Below are 22,937 nucleotides of genomic sequence, written 5' to 3'. Positions count from 1 at the left end.
AAAGATTGTGTAATCTGTAAACATTAAAACTTTAAAACTGCCTTATGTAATCCACAAACAGAAACTAAGCCACTAAACTGCAAAGATAATCTGTTTTAAATGTACTCTTTTATGATGGCACACAAAAAAAAAAAACAATGTATTTACATATATCTGCCCTTTCTGCCACAGGAGTTTAGCCCCGCCCCTCTATGTTGAAGTTATAAGGTGTGTTTCAGCCCAGGCTTTTTGAATGCAGTGCGCGACAGCCAATCAGAACAGAGCATATTTACACACATAGCTATCTTAAGGGCACAGTAACAAAAAGAGCCTGTTTAATTCTAAGCGGTAAAGAGAGGTTTGAAAATGATCATGAACATCACACAAATGTGGGAAGTGGACTGCAAGGAAAAGAAACAATGAAATAAAAAAAGAGAGCGAGAAGTGGAAAGGAAAAATAGAAACTAATGGGACAGGGATGATTTTGATATGTATGGCAATAATGCGATATTAAACCCATTTCATCAATGCCGATGTTTAAGCAAGCTTTTAGTTTTATTATGACAACACACTCAAAAGGCAAGTTTTTATATAGCGTATTACATTCGTTACGGACAAGCCCACCCAAGTCTCCTCTACACAAGCAAAAGTCAATAAATATTACCAGGTAAAATAAAGTCAAATCCTTCTATGCTGACATTGAAATGAAAACAACCAAGACGGGTTGAATATTTAGGCACACTGTACAAGCACATTAAGATTTTTTAACAAAACAAAACATTCTTGAAAAAGGAACAAGAATGTGCTCAGTAATTTTGCTCAAATAGAACAAGAAACAACAGATGTGATTTAAAGTCAACTGTAATGTTTACTAAACATGTGTGAGACTTATTTTTTCAAGTTACAGGTTGTCTGCGGTGCAGATTTCAGGAGATTCTAAGCTTCCATCTAGTTTATTTACACAGAAGCATAAACCACGTAATGCTTGGACTGGTTGTATATTATGGCTCACTAATCATTATTAATTCCTAATTGTAAAATTGCTATGGAAACAGATGACAACTTCATTTCCACTGTTTTCTCATACAAGAGCTTCATCATACTTGGAAAATCTGACCACACTCCTGGCAGGAAAATCAACACTGCACAGGAAAAACTGCCGTATCTATCCCAGAGCTAAGAGTGGTTCTTCCTTTGCCTCTAAACACACTCTGATAGAATGATTTTCCTAATCTGCTCATTTGATTAGAGTAGCTCCTGTTGGTTGCAGGTTTGATGGTCTAGTTCATCTCCATCTCCATGCCTGAGGATGACTTCAGAGGAACAGAGTCAAAGCCATCAGATGTTCTCTGCAAAGAAGCACAATGTCATTTTAAATGACTATAACATTAAAGCTTTTTAACTTCTCAACAGCTAAGCATCAGAATAAAACATTACAACATTATAACAACAGTTCTGCTGCATTTCCCAAGTCTGTTGAACCTTTTCCTTGTATTATTGCTTGCTGAGTCTCCTTTCAAACATCTAATTAAAAAAACTAAGCAGAATCCGTCTTTTACCGTAATCATATGACAGTTGCTCACCCTGTATTTCTATCCAAGATAGGAATATTATGTTTCGGGTTATTCATAATAACCATGGAGCTCTGCTCACCTCTCTGGAAAAGGACTTAATCTTAGTGAAGAATGATTTCTTGGTGAGGTAAATGAGATCATCCTCTGCATCCTCTCCCTCCATAATGGCACAGCTGTCAGCAGCCGGCAGATCACATTCTTTCTCCCCTGCGTTCATCATCAGCTTTGAGTACTTATACTCCAGCCTGTAGAGAAGATTTGCAAAATGACACACCACACAGGCTATACTTTAGCACTATGCCCCATGAATTGAAGAGGAATTCCACCAATTTGTGAAAAAATCTGCATGGTTAAATCGTTACGATGCGAGCAAAGTCATTTACAGTGGTTTGATATTAAATGTACCGTACCAAAGAAATGTACAGAGTCAGTTATGTGTACAGTGGTGGTGACAGGAATTGGATGTGGTGAAGAGGGTCAGACTGTACAGGCACTTACTTGCGTGTCCGTTTCCAGAAGTAGCAGCTAATGGCAATGAGCAAAACAGCTGCTAATGTTCCAATAGAAGCACCAAATTTCAGCCAGAAGGCCAAAGTGACACAGGCACTGATCCTTGGAGCTGGCAAAGGAACTCCACCTGTACATCGGAGAGGCTGCTGCCACACATAGGTAGTCCTCTGAACACACACACACACACACACACACACACACACACACACACACACACACACACACACACACACACAGTTCTTATATATGTGTAAAACTATTATTTCAAGGACTTAAACTTTATACAGCATTGCAAATATATGGTGATTATTTTAAAGGTAAGGCCTACCTGAATTCCCTCAGTGCACGCACTCACTATCTCTTTATAGTTCCTCTCAGAACAGAGAGGACAGGCATGCTGAGAACGCCACAGAAAGTGAAAAGAGCAGCCGTCACATGTTCCCTCTGAACATTTACTGCAGAGAAACGAAGAAGAGAGAAAGTTTTGAGAAAGCGCAGTCCTCATGCTGTTTCTGAGCTATAAGTACCAACCCCACTCCAACCTCCGGGAAAGCTGGGACATTTTGTAAAACGATAAAATAAATACAAGAATCTGTGATTTGCTTACTTTATTCCATACCTTTATTTCACTGACAAACCTACAAAGAGACGATTTCCAGTGTTTTCATTGGCCAACCTTAATAATATTTTGGAAATATAAACAAATTTGGAACTGAATGCTTACAACACACTCAAAAAAAGTTGGGGCAGACGCATGTTTACCACCAAGTTACGTCACTTTTCTTTTTAACTACATGTTTTAATTGCTTGGGAACTGAGGATAATGATTGTTGCAGTTTTGCAAGTGGAATATTTGCCCATTTTTGCTTGATGCAAGACTTCAGCTGCTTAACAGTCTGTGGTCTTTGTCATCTGACGCTCGTCTTCATGATTCACCCTAGCTTTTCTATAGGAGATAGGTATGGAATGCAGGCAAGCCAGTCAAGCACAAGCACTCTGTGTCTATAAAGGAAAGCTGTTGCAGCAGGTGCAGAATGAGGCCCAATACTGTCTTGCTGAAATAACCATGGACCTCCTGGGAAAAGATGTTATCTTGATGGCAGCATGTCTCAGTAAAATCCCAACATACACCTTCATGTCAATGGTAACTTCATACATACACAAGTCATCCAGGCTGCAGGCAACATTCATTTCTACCAGAAACAAACTGAAATTCTGAAAGTCATCTGACCATAGCACACATTTTTTTGGACCATCTGAGATGAGCTTGGTCCAGAGAACTGGGAGGCATTAATGAATTGATATATGGATTTCTCCTTAGAAGAGTTTCAAGTGACAATGTGTTAAGTGACAATGTTTTTCTGAAGTATTCTTGAGCCCATGTGGCTATATCTCACACAGCAGCAGGATGGTTTTTCTTGCAATGCTGTCTCTGAGAGCTCAAAGGTCACACGCATTGAATTTTAATCTTGCACTGAGAAATTTTGAACAAAACTATGAAGATTCTCCCAAGAAGTTTGGCATAAGGCGGTGAACCACGACCCATCTTTGCTTCCTTTCCATCACAGATTCTTGTTTTATTTAACTTTTATTTAATGTTTTTAGCTCTTCTGGAAATGGGGTTTGTAAATATTTAAAGATCTTGTTTCTGATCATTGCATGAGATGCATTTCCTACTTTTACCAGAAGGTGTCAGCAAGTACGAAATAATTTAGCTATCATCAGCAATTTTTGCCACGTCTCAATCATCTGAAATGACTGAAATGAAATTCCTTCCAAACTGTTATGGCAGCTGTAAATGTTGGTCTTTTCACTGTCATTGCAACTTTATAAGGTGAACTATTTTTAATAGTTTTAATGTTTTAAAATGTGTACACAGTACAGACCAAAAGTTTGGACACACCTTCTCATTCAAAGAGTTTTCTTTATTTTCATGACTATGAAAATTGTAGATTCACACTGAAGGCATCAAAACTATGAATTAACACATGTGGAATTATATACTTAACAAAAAAGTGTGAAACAACTGAAAATTTTATTCTTATAATTTTATATTCTAGGTTCTTCAAAGTAGCCACCTTTTGCTTTGATTACTGCTTCATACACTCTTGGCATTCTCTTGATGAGCTTCAAGAGGTCGTCACCTGAAATGGTTTTCACTTCACAGGTGTGCCCTGTCAGGTTTAATAAGTGGGATTTCTTGCCTTATAAATGGGGTTGGGACCATCAGTTGTGTTGTGCAGAAGTCAGGTGGATACACAGCCGATAGTCCTACTGAATAGACTGTTAGAATGTGTATTATGGAGAAGATGGATGAGAAGGTGTGTCCAAACTTTTGATCTGTACTGTATATTCAGTATAACTTTGCATGATACCTTGGTGCAGTGAGCTGATCCATCGCTGTGACTGTAGGATCACATCGTAGTCTGATGGAGGCTGATCTTCCATTTTTACATGCCTGTGTTGTTTCCCTTGCTCTAAGGACATAAAGGATGAATCGTGGAGTTTAGAAAATGGGTTTGGTTACGAGAGCACATTCTCACTCCCAAATTCAGCCAGATCTACCTGTAGTAGAATATAACATCAGGCAGGTAAGAGTCAGCAGGGAAGCTATTCTCAGAAGATGAGATGTGATCCAGTGTGGACTCAGTTGTCACTCCTGTGGTAAAAATAAAACAAAAACGAAACATCAGCTCACTCCCTAAAAACTGTTATAGTCCTGCAACAGAAATAGTCGTTTTGCTTTATAACTCACCAATCAATGTACTTCCAATAGTAAAGGGCTGTGAGGACACCACACTTTGACCTCTGACCTCTGAGGGCATTATGATTGACTGGCAGACATAACCATTCACTTCTTTTGTAGTGTCTGTCACATTGTCAACACAGGAAGCTAAAGCACGACCCTGGGAAAACGCAGGCAGACGGAGAGACAGACAGAGAGATGAGGTTACTGTGATGCTGCTGTGAGCTTAGACTCTCAGTCTCTCCTGCTGCTTTGAAAAGAAAGTGCTAGAACTGAAATGCTGTAGGAATAAAACTGCATCTGCAAAATATAAAAAAAACATTCTTACACTTTAATGCAAGTTCAAGCTACACAGTGTATGTTTTGGGCGTTTTTAGATCTCTCTGGTGTAAATGCATAACTGCATGCGATGTGTGAAAGAAGGTTTTGTAATGTCGGTTGTGCTTTGGACCCCTTCCCCAAGGGGATGAAGCTGATGATTGAGAACTCAGTTAGAAGGACGAAGGACGCTTCTTCCGAGGATCATATGTTAGTATAAGGTTGTTTTTTTGCACTGAGACCTAAAGATCAAGCTGGACTTTCTTTTTGACCCTGCGTGTGTGACATTAATGCATAAAGACGCATGACATGGTCCAAAAAACTAAAGCAAAATTTGACTTTACTATTTTAGGCTGTAGAGGGCGAATCGCAGCAGCGTTGACACACCATAAGTTAGCTTTATTTTCTTCCTCTCCTGACTGTAGTTCTACAGAAATCTTACATAGTGCGACTTTAAAGAAATATTTTTTTAGATCCACTTTGCATTCATTTTGGAATAACGTTGCTTTGTGATATAACCTACAACGTGCATTATACATATTGTAACTGGCTTATTCTGATTCAGTATTTTATTTCAGGCAATTTTGGACCATTTTAATTGGTTCACTCTTCATAGAAAGTTCACAAAACCTAAAGGGCAACTGGCATTTTAAAATAATGTTTAAAAAAGTAAAAATAAAGTCCTGAGTTGACAGTAACACATACCTCAGTCCCACACAGGCCCACACTGAACTGATGAATGTAGCGAAGGCCTTTACTGGTGAAGCGAGGGCTGCTCTCAAAGTGAGTGACATTGGCCAGAGGAGAAAAATTATACCGCAGAGTCTCTCCTTTGTACTGCACAGCCAGCGTGCAGTCACTCACACAGGATGAACGTGCCTGGAAACAGAAAACAGGGAGAATTAGTCCACACATTTTGATGTAAGATATCAATATATTGATCTTCAAACTGCAAGTGCCCATATGTGGACACACACTTCCTCACTCTCAACTGCATAATCATTTCATTGTAGTTTATGAATAATTTATAGTAGTTACTGAGTAATACTTTATTACTTATTACATGTGTAATCCGAATAATAATAAAGTTTAAAATCTGAATAATAAGCCAGTTTAAGGGATTTAACAAATAGGGGAGATTAGGACACAACAAAAAAAAAACACTTTGTTTTTTTGCTCAGTAATTTTAAAAGGATGAGATCAAAATTCATATTATTTAAACAAACAACATGGACATCTCTGCTACACATGAAAGTGTAAACTTTGTTTAGAGCAGTTAAGATAAAAGTGGAATGAATGCAAATTGTGCAACTTACCCCAAAGGCAGGGTTAACAGACTGAGGGCTGTAACAGTTGCAAAAAACCGAGTTCGCTGATGCAAAGCGAAGGTAATTCAGCATTGCCACAGGAATATGAGAAAATGATTAAATCACATTTATTTGAACCAGTTTAACTACACAAAACATCCACGCTATGTTAGGTCGGTTGTGGCTTGTCCCTGGTCTGCGATGCGACACTGATGCAACACTGACCTCACCAGCTACGTTCTGCACTTATAAATGAATCTTTGTTTTGTTTTGTATTAATTATTTTTAAAATGTAGTATCTAAAAGTAAGAACCACCCCTCATACCCTGGATGTATAATTCAGTAACAACTATAAATTGTTTAGTAACTATTATGAAAGTAATATTTAAGTGCAATGTAGTTACGAGAGTGAGGAAGAGTGTGGCCTGAAGAGTTTAAGGGGTGAAGTGCTAAGCAGTGCTTACTTTGTTGCTGCTGGTATTGGGTCCACATGGGATGCAGGCTTCCTCTCCCAGTGGTTGCTCAGGCCTGATGAAGGTGTTTGGCAGGCAGCTCTTGCACATCCCTGTGCCCTTTAGCATGTAGTGACCAGAAGGGCAGGGCACACAGGCCGAGTCTTTATGGGAAGAGTCCAGCGCACACTGTCGACACTCTGAGGCCACCCCATCAATCACATTAGTGATGTGGACAGAGTAGATTTTAGCAAAGTCAGAGCTGTACTGCCTCTCCTGCAGTCAAAGACATTTAGAGGTTATAGTCAAATGCCTGAGCCTCCTGGTACTGTTCTTTATGCAAAACAAAATGTCTTCAAATAAATGTACATGTTAAGTTTAAAGTCTTGTTATATTGCTCGTGTGGCTGTATCCCATCTCATCGTTATAAGCCATGTTAGCCAATTCATTGTTGTCATCTTGTATAAAAGTAACCTTACAACAGAACCTAAATGGTAGGACTCAGTTGCAGAAAAACGTCCATCATCACACAGGAAATATAACATATAAAATACTACATGGGCTGTTATCTTGCTCTCACCGTGGTGTAGGCCTCAGTGCGCTGAAAGCTCCATGTGAAACTAACAGTGAAATTACTCTTAATGAGGTAAGAGTAGGACTGTTTCCCATTGGTGCCACTCCAACTCTCCACTACGGCATTGTTCCTCTCATTTAATCCCTGGAACCAAACACAAACATTTGCACTCTTAGTGGCTTCAATGCGTTTTTATTTCTTTCTCAACAAGAAAGGAAACTGCACAGGTGTTGAATATGGAAGTCATTTTGTTCCAAAACTTTCAAATAAAATAATTAAATCCACAAGCAACGTTAAGTATCAAAACGTTGCAAATGTGTTGCAAATGCAAACAACGAGAATTAAATCAAACTTGTTTTTTCAAGAAGATTACGCCTCAGTTTTACTCATTCTGATATAAATGTATTACTCATTTGCAAAATCCAAGGGTGGGTTTTAGAAGAGGGTGTTCACCTGCACTCTATTGGTGAACAGGATTGCACTGGCATGTCGAACCTTATGAGCAATATTTCTCATATCTCTTAATGTAGCACGTACAGTGTCCTATGTTGTGCTGTGTAATATGTATAGCGTAGTAACGCTGGCTAAACACAGAAAGAGTGGAAAACACCGATTACTGCCAGCTGTGGGTTGATGCTGCCGTGAGATAGTTGACAGACAGTAATGTTTAAACACTACAAAGGAAATAAAGTCGATATGTCATGATTGGCTGTTATATTCTGAGGGTTATAAAGGCTTGTAACCACTAGCGTAGCGTCCACTAATAGGTTTGCTACAAAGATATTTTGATGAGGGAGGGTATCGCCTGGAACCGTGTACAAGTCGCGTAGTGTGTGGCAATTAAGCAGCGAGTTAGGCCGACTTATAGCAGTCTTCTGAGGCTGAGATGTATACAAGATAACTTTAATGCACAATAGGAAATATATTAAACAAACAAACAAAAAAACCAAAGTAATTTACAGCACCCAACCCAAACCATCAGTCACCGAGTGAGTGGCCAATACACCAAACAAGTCCGTCGGCTACTTTGCAGCTTCTAGTTTTGGTGTCTCGATATGTAGGTAGAACAGTTCGTATAGAAGGCTTCAGCAGTAGTAGGTTGTGTTGGAGGAGCAGAAGGTGGCCGGTGTTAGCGGCTAATGGTGTGGTTGAGTGAAGCGGGAATGATGTACCAGGAGGCCCAAGTAAGTCCCAACTTCAGCAACCCAGAACCGTCTAGGGCGTATAAAATCTACAGCCCTACTGACAGATAAGCAGTTTGGTTACAGGCTGTTACGTCAGTCTTTTCTTATTTCCACTAAAAGAATCTCATTATCTGTACTTGCAAAAAAATGTGGACATATTGATATTCATTATCTTACTTGTGGATTTTAAAATTTATTTTAAACCTTTGGCACAAATTTAACTCCATAGTCGAAGAGCACAAGTACTAGTCATACAAATATTTGATAATTACTCTGACTAGAATGAACCCTGAGGGAGAAGCGGCTTAGAAAATGTGTGTGTGCGTGTGTGTGTGTGTGTGTGCGCATGCGCGTGTGTGTGTGTGTGTGTGCGTGTGTGTGTGTGTGTGTGCGCGTGTGCCTGTGTGTGTGTGTGTGTGTGTGTGTGTGCGCGTGTGTGCGTGCGCGTGTGTGCGCGCGTGGGTGTGTGTGTGTGTGTGTGTGTGCGTGTGTGTGCGTGTGTGTGTGTGTGTGTGTGTGCGCATGCGCGTGTGTGTGCGTGTGTGTGTGTGTGTGTGTGTGTGTGTGTGTGTGTGTGTGTGTGTGTGTGTATGACTAGAATGAGCTTGTGAAACTACAGAAACTGAAATACTCACCGCCATGAAGTAAAGTCTGCAGTCGGCTGTGCATTTGGTCTCAAATACAAATGTGATTTTAGAGAATTCTGCTCTCTCGTTATTTTTCTCCACAGAATACGCCAAGCTGAAGGAGGTGAAAAGATATATGAAGCCTTTCCTTCAAAGCATATTTTAGCTTCATTACATTATAAAGGAATATGTCAAACACTCATTAATTACACACTATCCATACTATATATAAGAAATGAAATGCCTGTGCCTTGTTTGAGCAGAGAATAATACCTGAGTGTTTATCTCTGCTATTTGTTTACCTATAACCAGGAACAGTAAGTGTCAGCATCATGTAGTCCGAGTCTAGATCTCCTGGTGTGGTGTAAATGTACTCTCCCGCAACCTCCCATCCTGTCATAACGTCATAACAAAGCACAACTCAGTAACACAAATAAACCACAGTGAACACACGTAGTAAATGAGGACTATATGCCTCAGCTTGCGCATATAATCTTTACCTGCAGGTTTTCTAGACTCAGTGTGAACCCTCTTTGCAATTACGTTACAGAATCAAGGGATTTTGAATTAAAAACAATAATGGACTCATTTAACTTTTCAACAGAAGAATTAGAGGCCACCTCACAAAAACTACCCTTTTAAAGGCATGAAAGCCTCAGGAATCAATAATGTTAATAATCAGAAATATTTCAAGATTCTGAGGAACGTTTGGTTAAAGTGCTGACCAAATTACGTCAACAAATCCAGAAAAGCACTCGACCACATGAAATGATGCAATGTCCTTAGGAAAATGGGTACACCAACATGTCTCACTGAGGAATCTCTACACTGAGTCACAGTTATGACAGAATATGGATAAACAGACTGGCAAAGGAGTAAGACAAGGCTGTCTACTATCACTGTACTTGTTCATGTGCTAAACATATAACGAGAGAAGCAGAGCTGAAGAACGATGATTAAAGAATTAACCTTTAATATGCAGGTGACACGACAATAACATAACAGAAACGGGACTTCGGCTCAAAACAAAAGATCACTGACTTTACCACTGATAGTGAAGATATAAAAAATTGGTGGACAGCTTTTGCTTACATGGATCAGTTATTAATAATAAACAATCCAGCACTCAAGAAGTACAACACAGATTGGCACAAAGATGAGGGGCCTAAAAACATCTTTAAATGTAATGATGTGTCTCTTCAAATAAAGATCAGAATTGTCCAGGCTATGGCCTTTTCTGAGGTCTTCCATATAGGTACCATGAGTTATAACCAACTTAATGGCACAAAATAAATAAATAATTGAAAGGGTTTATGGCTGGTTGGAAACCCTGCTTATTAATTAGGTCATTAGCACCTTAAAATCATAAATAGGAAGTTATAACTTCCCACATAGTGAGCCCACGTTCACTTAGGCGGTTAAACCACAGATCTCACTCATTCTTACTTTGTCTTCTCCATCAGTCAGCATTACACCCGTCAGCCTCATCAGGTGTTTATATTCATCAGTCACAACAAGTCACTGTTGCACTTTTTATGTGTTATAATAACTTAATTAAGGTGTTTAAGATCTAATTACTACTCTAATTTGAAAGCCATTCATAAAGCCTTTAAAAAGTTTGTCTAATTGTAAAGTAGTGTTAAATTAGGAACCGTTAACCTACTAATCCCACCTGTCTGCCTTACTGGGAATGAATGAGTCTTAGTCTTATTACTAAGATCTAGCTAAGTAGTGTTTGCTCCACAGTCAGTGAGGGTCACTGAACTGCTAACAGCTGATCTTAGGACCAGATGAGCACCATAAGGTTGTGTTTACCTGTGCTCCTCTGACTGTCACTGTACTCTCGGCTGTAGACGGAACTCCTCATGTTGCTAGGCATCCTGTTCCACCACTTATACTCAAAACCCACAACTGGCTCTGTTCCAACAGGACACTTTGAGCATTCTGTATAAACAAAATGTGAAGGTTAATCGGGGGTCTATCTGTGTGTGTGTGTGTGTGTGTGTGTGTGTGTGTGTGTGTGTGTGTGTCTATGTGTGTGTGTGTGTGTGTGTGCCAAGGCTAGGTGGGCTGCTCTAGATGGATGGGTGTAAATAATAGAAAACACAAGGACACACAACTCTTTCCTGCATAGGTGTTTTCCCACACACAGCAACAACCAAAAGTTTGGAAGGTTTGCTGGGTTGTGAACTGTGTGCGTATTGTACCCGTTCCATTGGAGTAGGAGCCCTTTGTACAGGGTTTGCAGACAGAGGAGTTGCTGGAGAGGAATCCAGGATTGCAGGGAGGGCAGGTCTGCTTCTCTCCAGAGGCCGGAAGCTCCACTGCTCCCTCTGCAGTCTCACTGCAGAACTTCGGCTCAATCCACTTATACATCAGCTGTGTCTACGACGAGAAGCACAGAGGTCTGAGGTCATACCTGTAACTAATGCGATTTCTGCAAAAAAAACTATAGTCAAAAGTATCTGGAGTACAGTGGAGTTACCAAAGTCTGTGTGTTTTTGATCAGCCATGAGGAAATTAAGGGGCAAACCATGTCAGTTAAAATGATTACATTGCGTACACATACAGTTGGATTTCAGTTGTCATATCAGAAAGTGATTATCTGGTCAGCGGTCATAGTAACCAAAGTTTTTTCATATTTGCACCTGTCCTGCGGAGTCACATGGCGTGTGAGTGTAGAAGTAGTCATTGGCTGTGCAGGGTGGCCTCTGCTGACATGTTCCTGATCCGATCCCTAGAGTGCCATGGACACAGAGCGTAGCGCCAGCGGCATTAGGAAAAAACAACACACATTTAGATCGAGTGATAGTGCACAATACTCCACCATGCAAATCCACATTGCTTCTGCATTTAGGTGTGCAACCAATTTCCATACACATTACACCTTCTTGATTACTTGCAAATGTTTTATCTATGCAGATGTAACTGTCACAAGCGCTGTAAAAAGCCTTTTTCTCTCTGACAGTGACCAGAGAAGTGTTTTTATCTTGAATTTCCAGAACATGCTAACGCATTATAAAGCACATTATTTGCATTTTTGCCAAACAATGTCTACACACAGTAATACAGATGGTATTTAAACATGCTTACATTTTTTAAAGGGCCTAAGTTACACACAAAAAACCTTTTTTCTCACTTTTCTAAGATAAAAGAGTGTGGTGTAGTATACAAGCACTGTCGTTTTCACTCTCGAGTCTGTGCAGGACAATGGAAACTTCAGAATTCAATGTTTCTGTGATGTCATGAATACCAGTACACTTCAACGTATCCATCTATTCAGCCCAGCGCAGTTTAGACTCAATTTTACATTATGAGCAGTCTTTCAGCCCAGACTGATTTTTGAATGAGGTGCAGTATAGGACAGCCAATCAGAGCAGAGCTCATTTAAATATGAAGAGTTTTATTCCAAAATGTAATGGTGGTATTAATTATAACACTGATTATAATACTTATATGTACAAAATATCAAATCACAATACTGAAAGACATTATCGCAATATATAATACATTTCATATATACATCATTTATATATGTATATACACTATATTGCCAAAAGTATTCGCTCATCTGGCTTCACACGCATATGAACTTGAGTGACGTCCCGTTCTTAATCCATAGGGTTTAATATGATGTCGGCCCACCCTTTGCAGCTATAACAGCTTCAACTCTTCTGGCAAGGCTTTTAACAAGGTTTGAGCATGAAATTGTCTAAAATCTCTTGGTCTCCTGAAGCAATAAGAGTTCCTTTCACTGGAACTAAGGGGCCGAGCCCAACTCCTGAAAAACAACCCTACACCATGATCCCCCCTCCACCAAACTTTACACTTGGCACAGTGCAGGCAGACAAGTACGGTTCTCCTGCCAACCGCCAAACCCAGACTCGTCTATCGGATTGCATTCTATTTTGTTTTTTTCACCTTTGAATGATAACTTTCTTGCGCTTTATGTACCAAAATATATGTGTTATTTCAAAAAAGCATTATAGACCACTTTCAAGAACTGTCATTTTTCATGATATACGTTGTTGGGAGTGGTTGGGCAATATGATGATATTTTATCATAGTTGTGATGAATTTTGATATGCTTTTGTGAGCTTATCGTTTGAGATCATTAGTATATTCAGAACAGTGAATATCTGCATGTTTGATTAAAAAGAGCATAATTACTTCTGTTTGATTGGTTTTAGTGCAATGCAGAATGTGAAATGTTGAATAAATATCATTGTACCAACTACTAGTATATTATGTCTGTCTATCAAAAAAAGTACTATATATATATATATATATGCAAACATTAGTGAAAGAATGGGTCGCTCTCAGGAGCTCAGTGAATTCCAGCGTGGTGCCGTGATCGGACGCCACCTGTGCAGCAAGTCCAGTCGTGAAATTTCCTCACTACTAAATATTCCACACAAAGTGGAAGCGATTGGGAACAACAGCAACTCAAGAACAGCGTAGAGAGCTTCATGGAATGGGTTTCCATGGCCGAGCAGCTGCATCCAAGCCTTACATCACCAAGCGCAATGCAAAGTGAATAAAAATGTAGAATATATGACGATTCAAAAAGAAACATACCTGAATATTTCTCTTTATCACAGTCCTGGCAAGCAGTTGCTCCCTTGTTGGAGTAGGTGTTAGCCGGGCAGGGGGCACAGCGGGCAGCACCAGGTTCAGCACTATAGGTGCCAGGCTTACAGTGAAAACACTCAGATGTGTATGCAACCCCTGTGAAGAATGGATCAAGCGTTTATTGATTTCAGACTCCTTATGTTAGGGAGCTGAATTAAGTGAAATGGTAGTTCCAACAAAAACAGACAAAAGCCATGTAGTTTTATGTGGAAGATCTTTTGAAAAGGACCAATGAAACTGGGTAGACCTCAGATCTGTTTTTAATAATGATGATCACGATGACAGAATACAAACCTGAGATAGCAATGTTCTTCAGCAGCACTGGCTTAGGAGCATTGTTGGACAAAGAGAACCCAGTGGTTCTCCAGAACAAAACATTATTCCCACTGTTCAGCTGCACCTTGTTGAAGAACACAGAACAAATCAGTATTAAAGCCTAAAGGCTCCATTTTCCATATTTTGTCTTAATGTTATATTTTCACTTATAACAACATTCCTTATCACTTCACTGTAAAACCACTATAGACTTAATAACAATTCACATGTAATTGTGCACATAGTTGACATCACACCTACGATATATTCAAAATAGCCTGTTTTTGCAGCTCAGTAAGTACATACAGACTGCAGAGAAAGGAGAGAAAGCTATGTTTTGAAATTGTATCATTGTTTTCGTGCTGCATCAACCTTTTAATTTAAAAAAGTGAGAAGAACATAGATTTTCATGATATAGTTCCTTTATTTCACATTATTTCTATCTCTACTCCACACAAACCAACACACAGAGATGCACTTACATTGTGAGAGTCCCAGTCACTCTCTGAGCTCTTCATCAAGCGACTCTGGAAGTCAGTAGACTGGCACTGGTCATTTTGAACCTGACAAAATGAAGCAAGCTTGAATAAGAAGAGTGACGTTGTTATAGTTTTAAGCTTTTAATATTTGGGCCACAGTGCTTCTGACACATCAGGAATTAAAAACATCCCTTCCAGTTAACCCTGCTGGATACAATAGCTTTACCTTATACTTTACATTAACCTGAGTTCTTATTTACGATAATACTCACATAGAATTCAAAGAAGATGTTGGTATCAGGATAGAAGTACTGGAAGGACACGGAGCCCGGCTGCTTTAGACTCACAGCATACGAAAGTGCGGAGCTGCATTCATCCATATTGGAGGCTATGTAGTCACCTTTAGGAGTCCAGGTTGAACTGGATAAGTAAACACAGATATCACACATTATGAAACACAGTCAACAATGGGAATGGAAAACTTTCAACCACCCGAAATAAAGTAAAATATAATGCATCTGATTGCAATAGGATTTTTATCTGATGCTTACTGCCAGACAATATTCTGTAGTGCCTTTTCTTTACACATAGCAAAGTAATGACTTAAATGGGAATATTTGAAAAATATTATAGATGTTGGAACAAAACTTTGCATATTGTTGTTCTTTTTTCTTTTCATTATTTCCTTACACCAGCTGCCCTTTTTATTATGTAAAATTTTTGTGTTGAATGGACAGAAAAGCTACAAAATAACTTAAATTAACTTCCATTGAAAGTTCCGAATGTTTTTCCTTCTCATGTAAAGCCACCTTTAGGAGGTACAAGGTTTTGTTCTGACAGCAAAGATATTTTTCAACATCTTCTATTTCTACTGTGAAAAAACAGACATCATCTAACAATTTATTTCGTTTTCAGAGAGATACGGCCAATAAAATGTCAGCTCACACAAGGATTTAAATCACAATGTTTCGCAGCTACATACTTGGTGCAGTTTGTGTACATGTCTCCTAAATCCATGTTGATGCCATGGCTAATAAACCCAGCAGGCAAACTGTCCCACTCGTCGAAGGCCACACCTGTGCCCAGAGAATATGTCCCTGCTGCACACTTCTGACACTCCTGAGTCTTCATGTCCAAGTATTCGCCCTCTTTACAGGAAAATGCTGTGGAGAGACGTTGGTACAGTAGTTAGTGTAATGCTGATGCTGGTTTGAAATCTCCCTCAATAAACGAATGAATCCGGTTTTGTGAGTGTAGAATGTAGACCAGGCAGACAAAAGTTAAAGCAGAGAAAAAGTACTGCACCTCATGAAATCTGATAATGTTACTCTGTTGCTTAAATACACAGCCAACTTATCTGTTGGTTACCAGGTAATGCGTTAGAGCATGAAAATCACCAGACATGGAGAGACGCCATCCAGAACCACAGACAGGCAGCTCTGCTTTAGGTACTTCCATTATAATAGTTTTATTGAATCTCAAGGGTGGAACATACATGAGCAATTGAATGTAGTTACTATACTGAGGCATGTTTTACTGGAGTATTATTGAGAATGATTACTCGTACCCTTACTCAATTAGGATTGGTCATCAAAATCCTATATACCTCTGTAGTCAGTCATTTACTTTCATATACTTCACTATGCTTCAATGTTGATTCTTATTGACTCCACAGTTCCACTAATAACGTAACCTTGTATCCACATTTTCACTTAAAAGTACCATATACTACTTTTTTTACATTAAACATTTTATTTTTTCCCCTTGAGGTCTATTTTAGTGTAGGATTATCTTAAAAAAAAGATAGATTTAATTTTTACATGATCATTTTCCTACCTCTTTTAATCCCTTAGAATTAAACAGGGCGTTTGTGTTTCTGTGCCTTTAAGGCTGATACATGTAAATAAGCTCCGCTCTGATAGACTACCATTCATTCAAAAAGCAGTAAGAGCTGAAACACTCCTCAGAACTTCAGCGTGAATGGGCAGAGCTAAACTGCTGTAGGCTGAATAGGCAGATACAGTTAAATATGTTATAGAGACGTCACAGAAACTAGGAATTCAAAATAGGCAGCTTTGTTTTTCTACATGGACTGCATGGCCTGGGTAATGAATAGTGCGCGTGGAAACATTAACAATTACTACAAGGTTACTTCAACGTCCTTAATTTGACAAAAGGAAAAACACAAGGGAATGTTTTCTATGCCAGGGAGCTTTTAAGTGTAATTTCTCTTCATTTTTATACTGCCTATTGTAATATATGTCAGTATGCATATAGTCATTTACATTTACATTTACAGTATTTAGCAGACGCTCTGATCCAGAGCGACTTACAAGAAGTGCTTTGTCAATCTAGAGAAAGTATCTTTGCTAGTTATCAATAGCTTAGAGAGAAAGACGGTCCTGAGCTCAGATACTGCTAGAAACACAGTCACTGCAGACACCGAGAGAAAAAGAACCAGAGTTGAACGCAGAACTCTGAGCCATTCAATGCAATACAATAACAATAAGATACAATACAATAAACTACAATACAATAAACTACAGTACAATAAACTACAATACAGAGTGCAATACAATAACAATAAGATACAATACAATAAATAAAATAAGTGCAGCTTATAATTCAATGCTGATTTAAGTCCTGTTAGTCCTGTTACTTACTACAGTGAGTTCCTTTAACTGGGTCAGGCAGGCCTGTGCAGGTATCAGGCTTGTTGGGTATGGCCACTCTCCATCGTGACCCCAGGACATCACAGTCTGTGTACTCAAAGTGGTAATCTGACTAAGAAAAAACAGACGCACACAGAGTCATTAGACAATAATGAGAAAATGTGTAGAAATGTGTGGAAATATGTAGAAATGATGGACACTGGCAGGAAGACAATCAGTATCAGTAACAGGAACATATAGAGCAGGCTGTCATCAAGTTTGAACAGATTTACGGCCTTGTTTTCTGGATTGGATTTAACTTTGAATCTTCTACCAGGCAAGAATAAACACAGTTCATTCAGCACAGATGAAGAATATCAGCTGACTACAAAGAATAAACTGACAGTCAATTCTGGTGTCCAAATCAATTTCACTAATGCCCAGTGACATGTATTTATAGCTAAATGCCTTCCCTTGGTGCACAGCTAAAACCAACGTCTGTAACACTTCAATACATCGTTAAAAGTTTAATGTTTGTACTGTTTATTGTTTGTACGGACAAAGCCAGCCCTCTTTTTAAACGCAACGTCAATATTTGAGCAGTCATCTGCCGCACCCGTTAACAACCAGCTGCATCTAGGATGTCTTAAATTCCTTGTGCCAACAAGCTGCTTTTACTTGCCATGATGGTGAGGGAGAAGCTGATAAGGCAAATTCATGAACAAACGTGCCATACTGTTCGTCTTAAACTGCATTATTTACACTTAACAGTAAACTGACAAACGTCACAAACAGGTTACTTAGAAATCCACCAGCTGTGAGGCTTAAACAGTGTTCTTCATTGTTTCCTCTCGTTGCCCACTCCTCAAAACATTTGCACAGAACTTAGTGTAACAGCAGGGCAAACCAGCATGTGCCTATCCAAACCTGACAGAATGCCACCTGAGGTGAGATTAGACAACAAGAACTTTTGTAAAGTACACCCAAACCCCCCACGTGGGGCAGAACTGGGTTAATAGTTAACAAGAAAGAACAACACAGGACAAACGGCCCTCCTCTCAAGATGTTTTCCATTAGTACACAGAAAAATAGTTCTGTGCGTGATGAGAAAGAAAAAAGGCTTAGACGCTCATAACAAAGAGAAAGGGTGTATTTAGTTGGATCAAACTGATGATAATCCAGGCATCCATATGAATATGATCAAACCAAGGCAACAGAACAAAGTGACCTGTGTTTCTAAGGCTAATAGCTGTAACTCTCATCCATTTGGAAACTTAAGCTGCTCATACTGTCCCTTCTCTTGGGTCAAATACAAGGTCTTTCGACTTCCGATGCATTATGAGATTAATAATTCTCCTCTTTAGCTTCACTGGCCTGTGTGGGGTGAGTTGCACCGTGTTATGGTTTCAAAGCAGATGTTACTCATACAGAAAAAAGAAATATAAAAGTGTTAAAAGGGTTCTTTGGAGGAAATGCTATAAAAGAAGCACCTTCAGTTTCCTTAAGAGGCCCTCAGTTGATGATTGTTTAAAGAACTGTTTTGGGAATGGGATGTGTGTGTTCTACACCAGTTAAAGGTTTTTCACCAGAGCCAGGCATCCAAGCCAAGAACCTTTCAGGAACCTTTCATTTTCATGCACCATGGGAGGTAGGGCCTTTAGTACCTCTGCCCCCAGGCTATGGAATGCTCTACCTCCTGACTTAAGGAACTCTGACTCTATTTTACATTTCAAGTCGGGTCTCAAAACATATCTCTTTAGATCTGCATATAACTCCTAACTGCAATCACTCTGTTTCATTAATTTTATCCATTTTTATTTTATTTTCATTTATTTTATTTTATTTTATACTTTGAGTGTTATCTCTTGGTTTTTACTGTGTTTTCTACTGTGTTTTATTGTTTTACTGTTTATTTACTATTATTATTGTCTCATTTTATGTAAGGTGACCTTGAGTGTCAGAAAGGCGCTGTCAAATAAAATGTATTATTATTATTATTATTATTATTTTTAAAGTGTATATGTTAATCTTCATTTCTGTAATTTGCAGTCAAAACAACAATTAGACACAAGTCAGGACATTTCTAAGGAGATAAAATAATCAACTTGAATCACGAAGGGGAAAGACAGAGGAGGTAAAACAGGAGCTTCCAAAACTGGCATTTGTATGTGTTTGGGATTACTTGGATCATGAGAAGCTGAAAATGTAACTAACTTCTGAGACAGAACTCTGAGGTGCTCCAAAAAATCCCTGCGGATCTCTTTAAAAAAACTGAAAGTCTCCTGAAAAGCATGGAAACGCATGGAAAAGACAGTCAAAGGGCGGAGAACAGATCCTGAAACGTTTGATATTATATTTGGCTGTTGACAGTTTTTAACTTGCACTTCATGGCCAGACTGGAAATGAACTAATTGAATGGTGGTCTCTGGCTTTTGTGCAGCACCGGATGTGCTGTCCTAACTCTGAAATTCCAAATGTATATATACACATTTTACATATATTTAAAATTTCCCATACATAAGAGAAAATATATACACCTATTTCATTATATCCAGAACATACATGCATTGTAGATCCCTCGTCTGATTCAGTACCCGAGTGATTAACGATGCTGGTTCCTGTTGGCTTTGGCTCTGAGTCATAATAAAATGTGAAGTGAAAGTAAGCAATCAAGTTTTTCAGGGCTTCTCTAAGAGCCGTAATACCAGATGTCAGTTTCACACAGGTATCAGAGGAGACTGGCACTCTTATCAGACTCTGATAAGATGTTTAGGCCGCAATTTTTCAACAGACATACTGGCTACTCAGCTATGGCTGCTTATGTTGTGATATAGGGAATGGGGGGCTTGAACACAGGAAGGACAACACACATCAGTCTTGAGCTTGGATTTGTTCTGTTCTTACAGGTGTCCTATTAAAATCACTCATCTATATACACGTCACTATGTACAAGACATCTAAAGAGCACTGAAGTTCAGTGTGGATGCGCAGCCAATGCATCTCTGTTGTTGTTCGCTCACACTGTTCAAACATTTACTCTAATATAAAGGATCCATAACCTACATTTTCCTTATATTTTATATGTGTGACCCTCTTATAATGTTTCTGTAGGCTTATGTATCAAAAACAGTCATAATTTATTTCCACATGGCCGTTTTCCAACCTCTCTTTACTCCTTCAAATTAAACAGGCTGTTTCTGTTCGTGTGTCTTTAAAGGGTACATATCATAGAAAATCTGCCTGTTTTAATTTAACTGTTTTTGTGATGTCACGCCAGCACATTTACATATGCATGCCTTTTCAGTCTGCAGTAGGGCTGGGAAATATGATAACCTTAATCTCTGTTACAAATTGTGTCACACTATATGACAATACACTTTTCCGAGCATATTGTGGATATTGTAGTACCTAAAGAACACTTCCTAACTGCACGCTTTATTCCAAAGAGAGCGCAGTTAGTCTTGTTTTATTGAAGTGCTGTGCAGTTTGTGAAGTATGAAATACAAATGATTATATGCAAAGCTTTTTGACACATCATGTATCATAAACTTTGTGAATATTGTAATATTCCTATCTCACCATATCTCCCACCTGTAGTCTAGAGCAGTTTGGCTACACCCATTCAGACTGGGGGTTCGAGCCTGGACTGCTTTTTGAAAGAGGTACAGTACAGGGCAGCCAATCAGAACAGAGAGCATTCACATATGTAAAACTTAAAGGCATAATCACGAAAAGCATGTTTAATTCTACGGGATGAAGAGAGGTTGAAAATGGGAAAGTAAAAATAAATGATATCCGGTATTTCGGTACACAAACCCCCACAAACATCAGAAGAGGACCAGTGCAGAATAAGATACAAGAAAAATGTAGGATATGGGCCCTTTAAAGGCTGAAACATGTATTTGGCCTCAGCTCTCATTGGATGCCTTGTATTGTATCTCGTTCAAAACGCAGTCCAGGCTAAAACCCTCCCTGTACCTTCAGTGTAAACTGCTGCAGGCTGAATAGACAGATATATGTTAATATGCTGCTTTTCTGACATCTCAAACAGAACCTAAAAATGGGCAGCTTAGTTTCCATATGGGCAGTACAGGCTTGGAAGTGACCGATACATTACCGCTTTAACAGCATTTGCACACTACATCAAAACCTTTTAATGAAATAAAGAGTTATGGGAAATGCACCTCGCTTTATCCTATACTTTTCATAATTCCTTCAGGTTATTTATTCCCTCCTAGCACTGCACTTGCATCATGCGTGCAATCATATGATTGAGTTAGTACGCCTAAGCAAACACTAAGGGTGAAGTGACCGCATCAACTCCACATGAGAACATGAAAAAAGACCAGGTATGGCCAGTTCCCTTAATTTGTCAGCACCTGTTCAAAGTAACATCATGACATGCATAACATTAACAGTCTTTCTACATCAGCTGGCAGGAGCCCCTGGAAATGCTTTCAATGTTCCTGTATAAGGCATGTATGTCTTTCTAAATATTCTGAGACATTTAAAATGATAAAAATATACGTGCTGGTTTTAAGTGACAACAGGTCCAGACTCCCGGTTTAAAGTAACCCCAACAAAAGCAAAAGAGGAGAGTGCAGGCAGCGCGGTAGGAGCGCGTGCTCCTCTCTGTCTGTGGGCATCAGTAATACTCAGGCAGTGTCCGCTATTAAATGTGCTTTTCTGTCAATATGAATGAGAGTTCCGCTCCAACAACGAGCTATGAATCAATAATGTATGTAATTACGAAACAAGCGCGGAGCTGGTTGAATATACAGTACAGCTCCAGTGTGTAGGGGCCAGTGAAATGAGACCCACCCTGGACTAAATGACCCAGGGTAACATATGGCACCTGCACCTGCTTTACCTTTCCTACCTGTTGTGACACCTGTCAAAAAAACATCCCCACAAATGTTGGAACAGTCTTGGTAACATTAGGGGGAAACGAGGGTTTCATCCACACAGACAGGTTTAAAGGCTGAGCACCCGGCTGAAGTTTGGTGTCCGTGGAGCGGTCTTACCTCTTTGCAGCTGGGCAGCTCTCTCGGCTCCAGCTCACCCGCCAACAGCAGCCCAAAAAACAGCGTAACGGCGGACAGACGGCCGCGAGCAGAACCGGTAAAAGCTCTCAGTGACATGGCTGTAGGAGATAAGAGTGAGTTAACTCTGTGTGAGGCAGAGGACCGTCCTCGCTCTGACAGCTGCTCTCTCTCCTCCTCGCCCGAGCTTCACTCAGCGGGAGCAGCAGGCGCTTCTGGGTAGTGAGGACGTTTACTCAGCCACGGCGTTTCAGCGCTCTGACCGCCTTCAGTCAGAACCCAAAGCCCTCTGACACACATCAGACGAGCCGTCAGGAGCGAGTACAGCCGAGAACTTAGCGGAGGTCCAACACCAGAATGCTCAGATTAGTCTCCGCGGTGATGAGGGAAGAGGTTCAGCCGAGATCAGGAACACTTTCCAGGCGAAGTTGGCAGCAAACCTGGGCAATGTTGGGAATGTCCAGCACGGGTCTCCTAATCAACACTTCCAGCTGTGCATCCCTGGTTTAATGCGATGGACCAGAACACAGATACACAAAAGTCTTAAC

General features: G+C 39.6%; 1 protein-coding gene across 1 annotated transcript; it reads right to left on the bottom strand.

Annotated features, from left to right (window-relative positions):
• Positions 1-498: 498 nt before the first annotated feature.
• elapor1 (endosome-lysosome associated apoptosis and autophagy regulator 1) lies at positions 499-22,627 on the bottom strand. Its single transcript, XM_017722397.2, has 22 exons — positions 22,372-22,627; positions 17,360-17,480; positions 15,679-15,859; positions 14,969-15,116; positions 14,700-14,780; positions 14,197-14,302; positions 13,849-13,998; positions 11,919-12,007; positions 11,478-11,655; positions 11,086-11,214; positions 9,573-9,663; positions 9,280-9,385; positions 7,467-7,604; positions 6,899-7,162; positions 5,833-6,006; positions 4,819-4,969; positions 4,629-4,722; positions 4,439-4,540; positions 2,392-2,518; positions 2,052-2,230; positions 1,633-1,798; positions 499-1,328 (listed from the first exon to the last, which is right to left on the bottom strand). The coding sequence occupies exons 1-22, from the start codon at positions 22,486-22,488 to the stop codon at positions 1,260-1,262; spliced, it is 2,961 nt and encodes a 986-aa protein (XP_017577886.1). The 5' UTR covers positions 22,489-22,627; the 3' UTR covers positions 499-1,259.
• Positions 22,628-22,937: the final 310 nt, after the last annotated feature.

Source organism: Pygocentrus nattereri, chromosome 28 (assembly GCF_015220715.1).
Source record: "Pygocentrus nattereri isolate fPygNat1 chromosome 28, fPygNat1.pri, whole genome shotgun sequence".
Classification (NCBI taxonomy): domain Eukaryota; kingdom Metazoa; phylum Chordata; class Actinopteri; order Characiformes; family Serrasalmidae; genus Pygocentrus; species Pygocentrus nattereri.
Note: the sequence above shows the minus strand (reverse complement) of the source record. Positions and strands in the feature narration are given on the sequence as shown.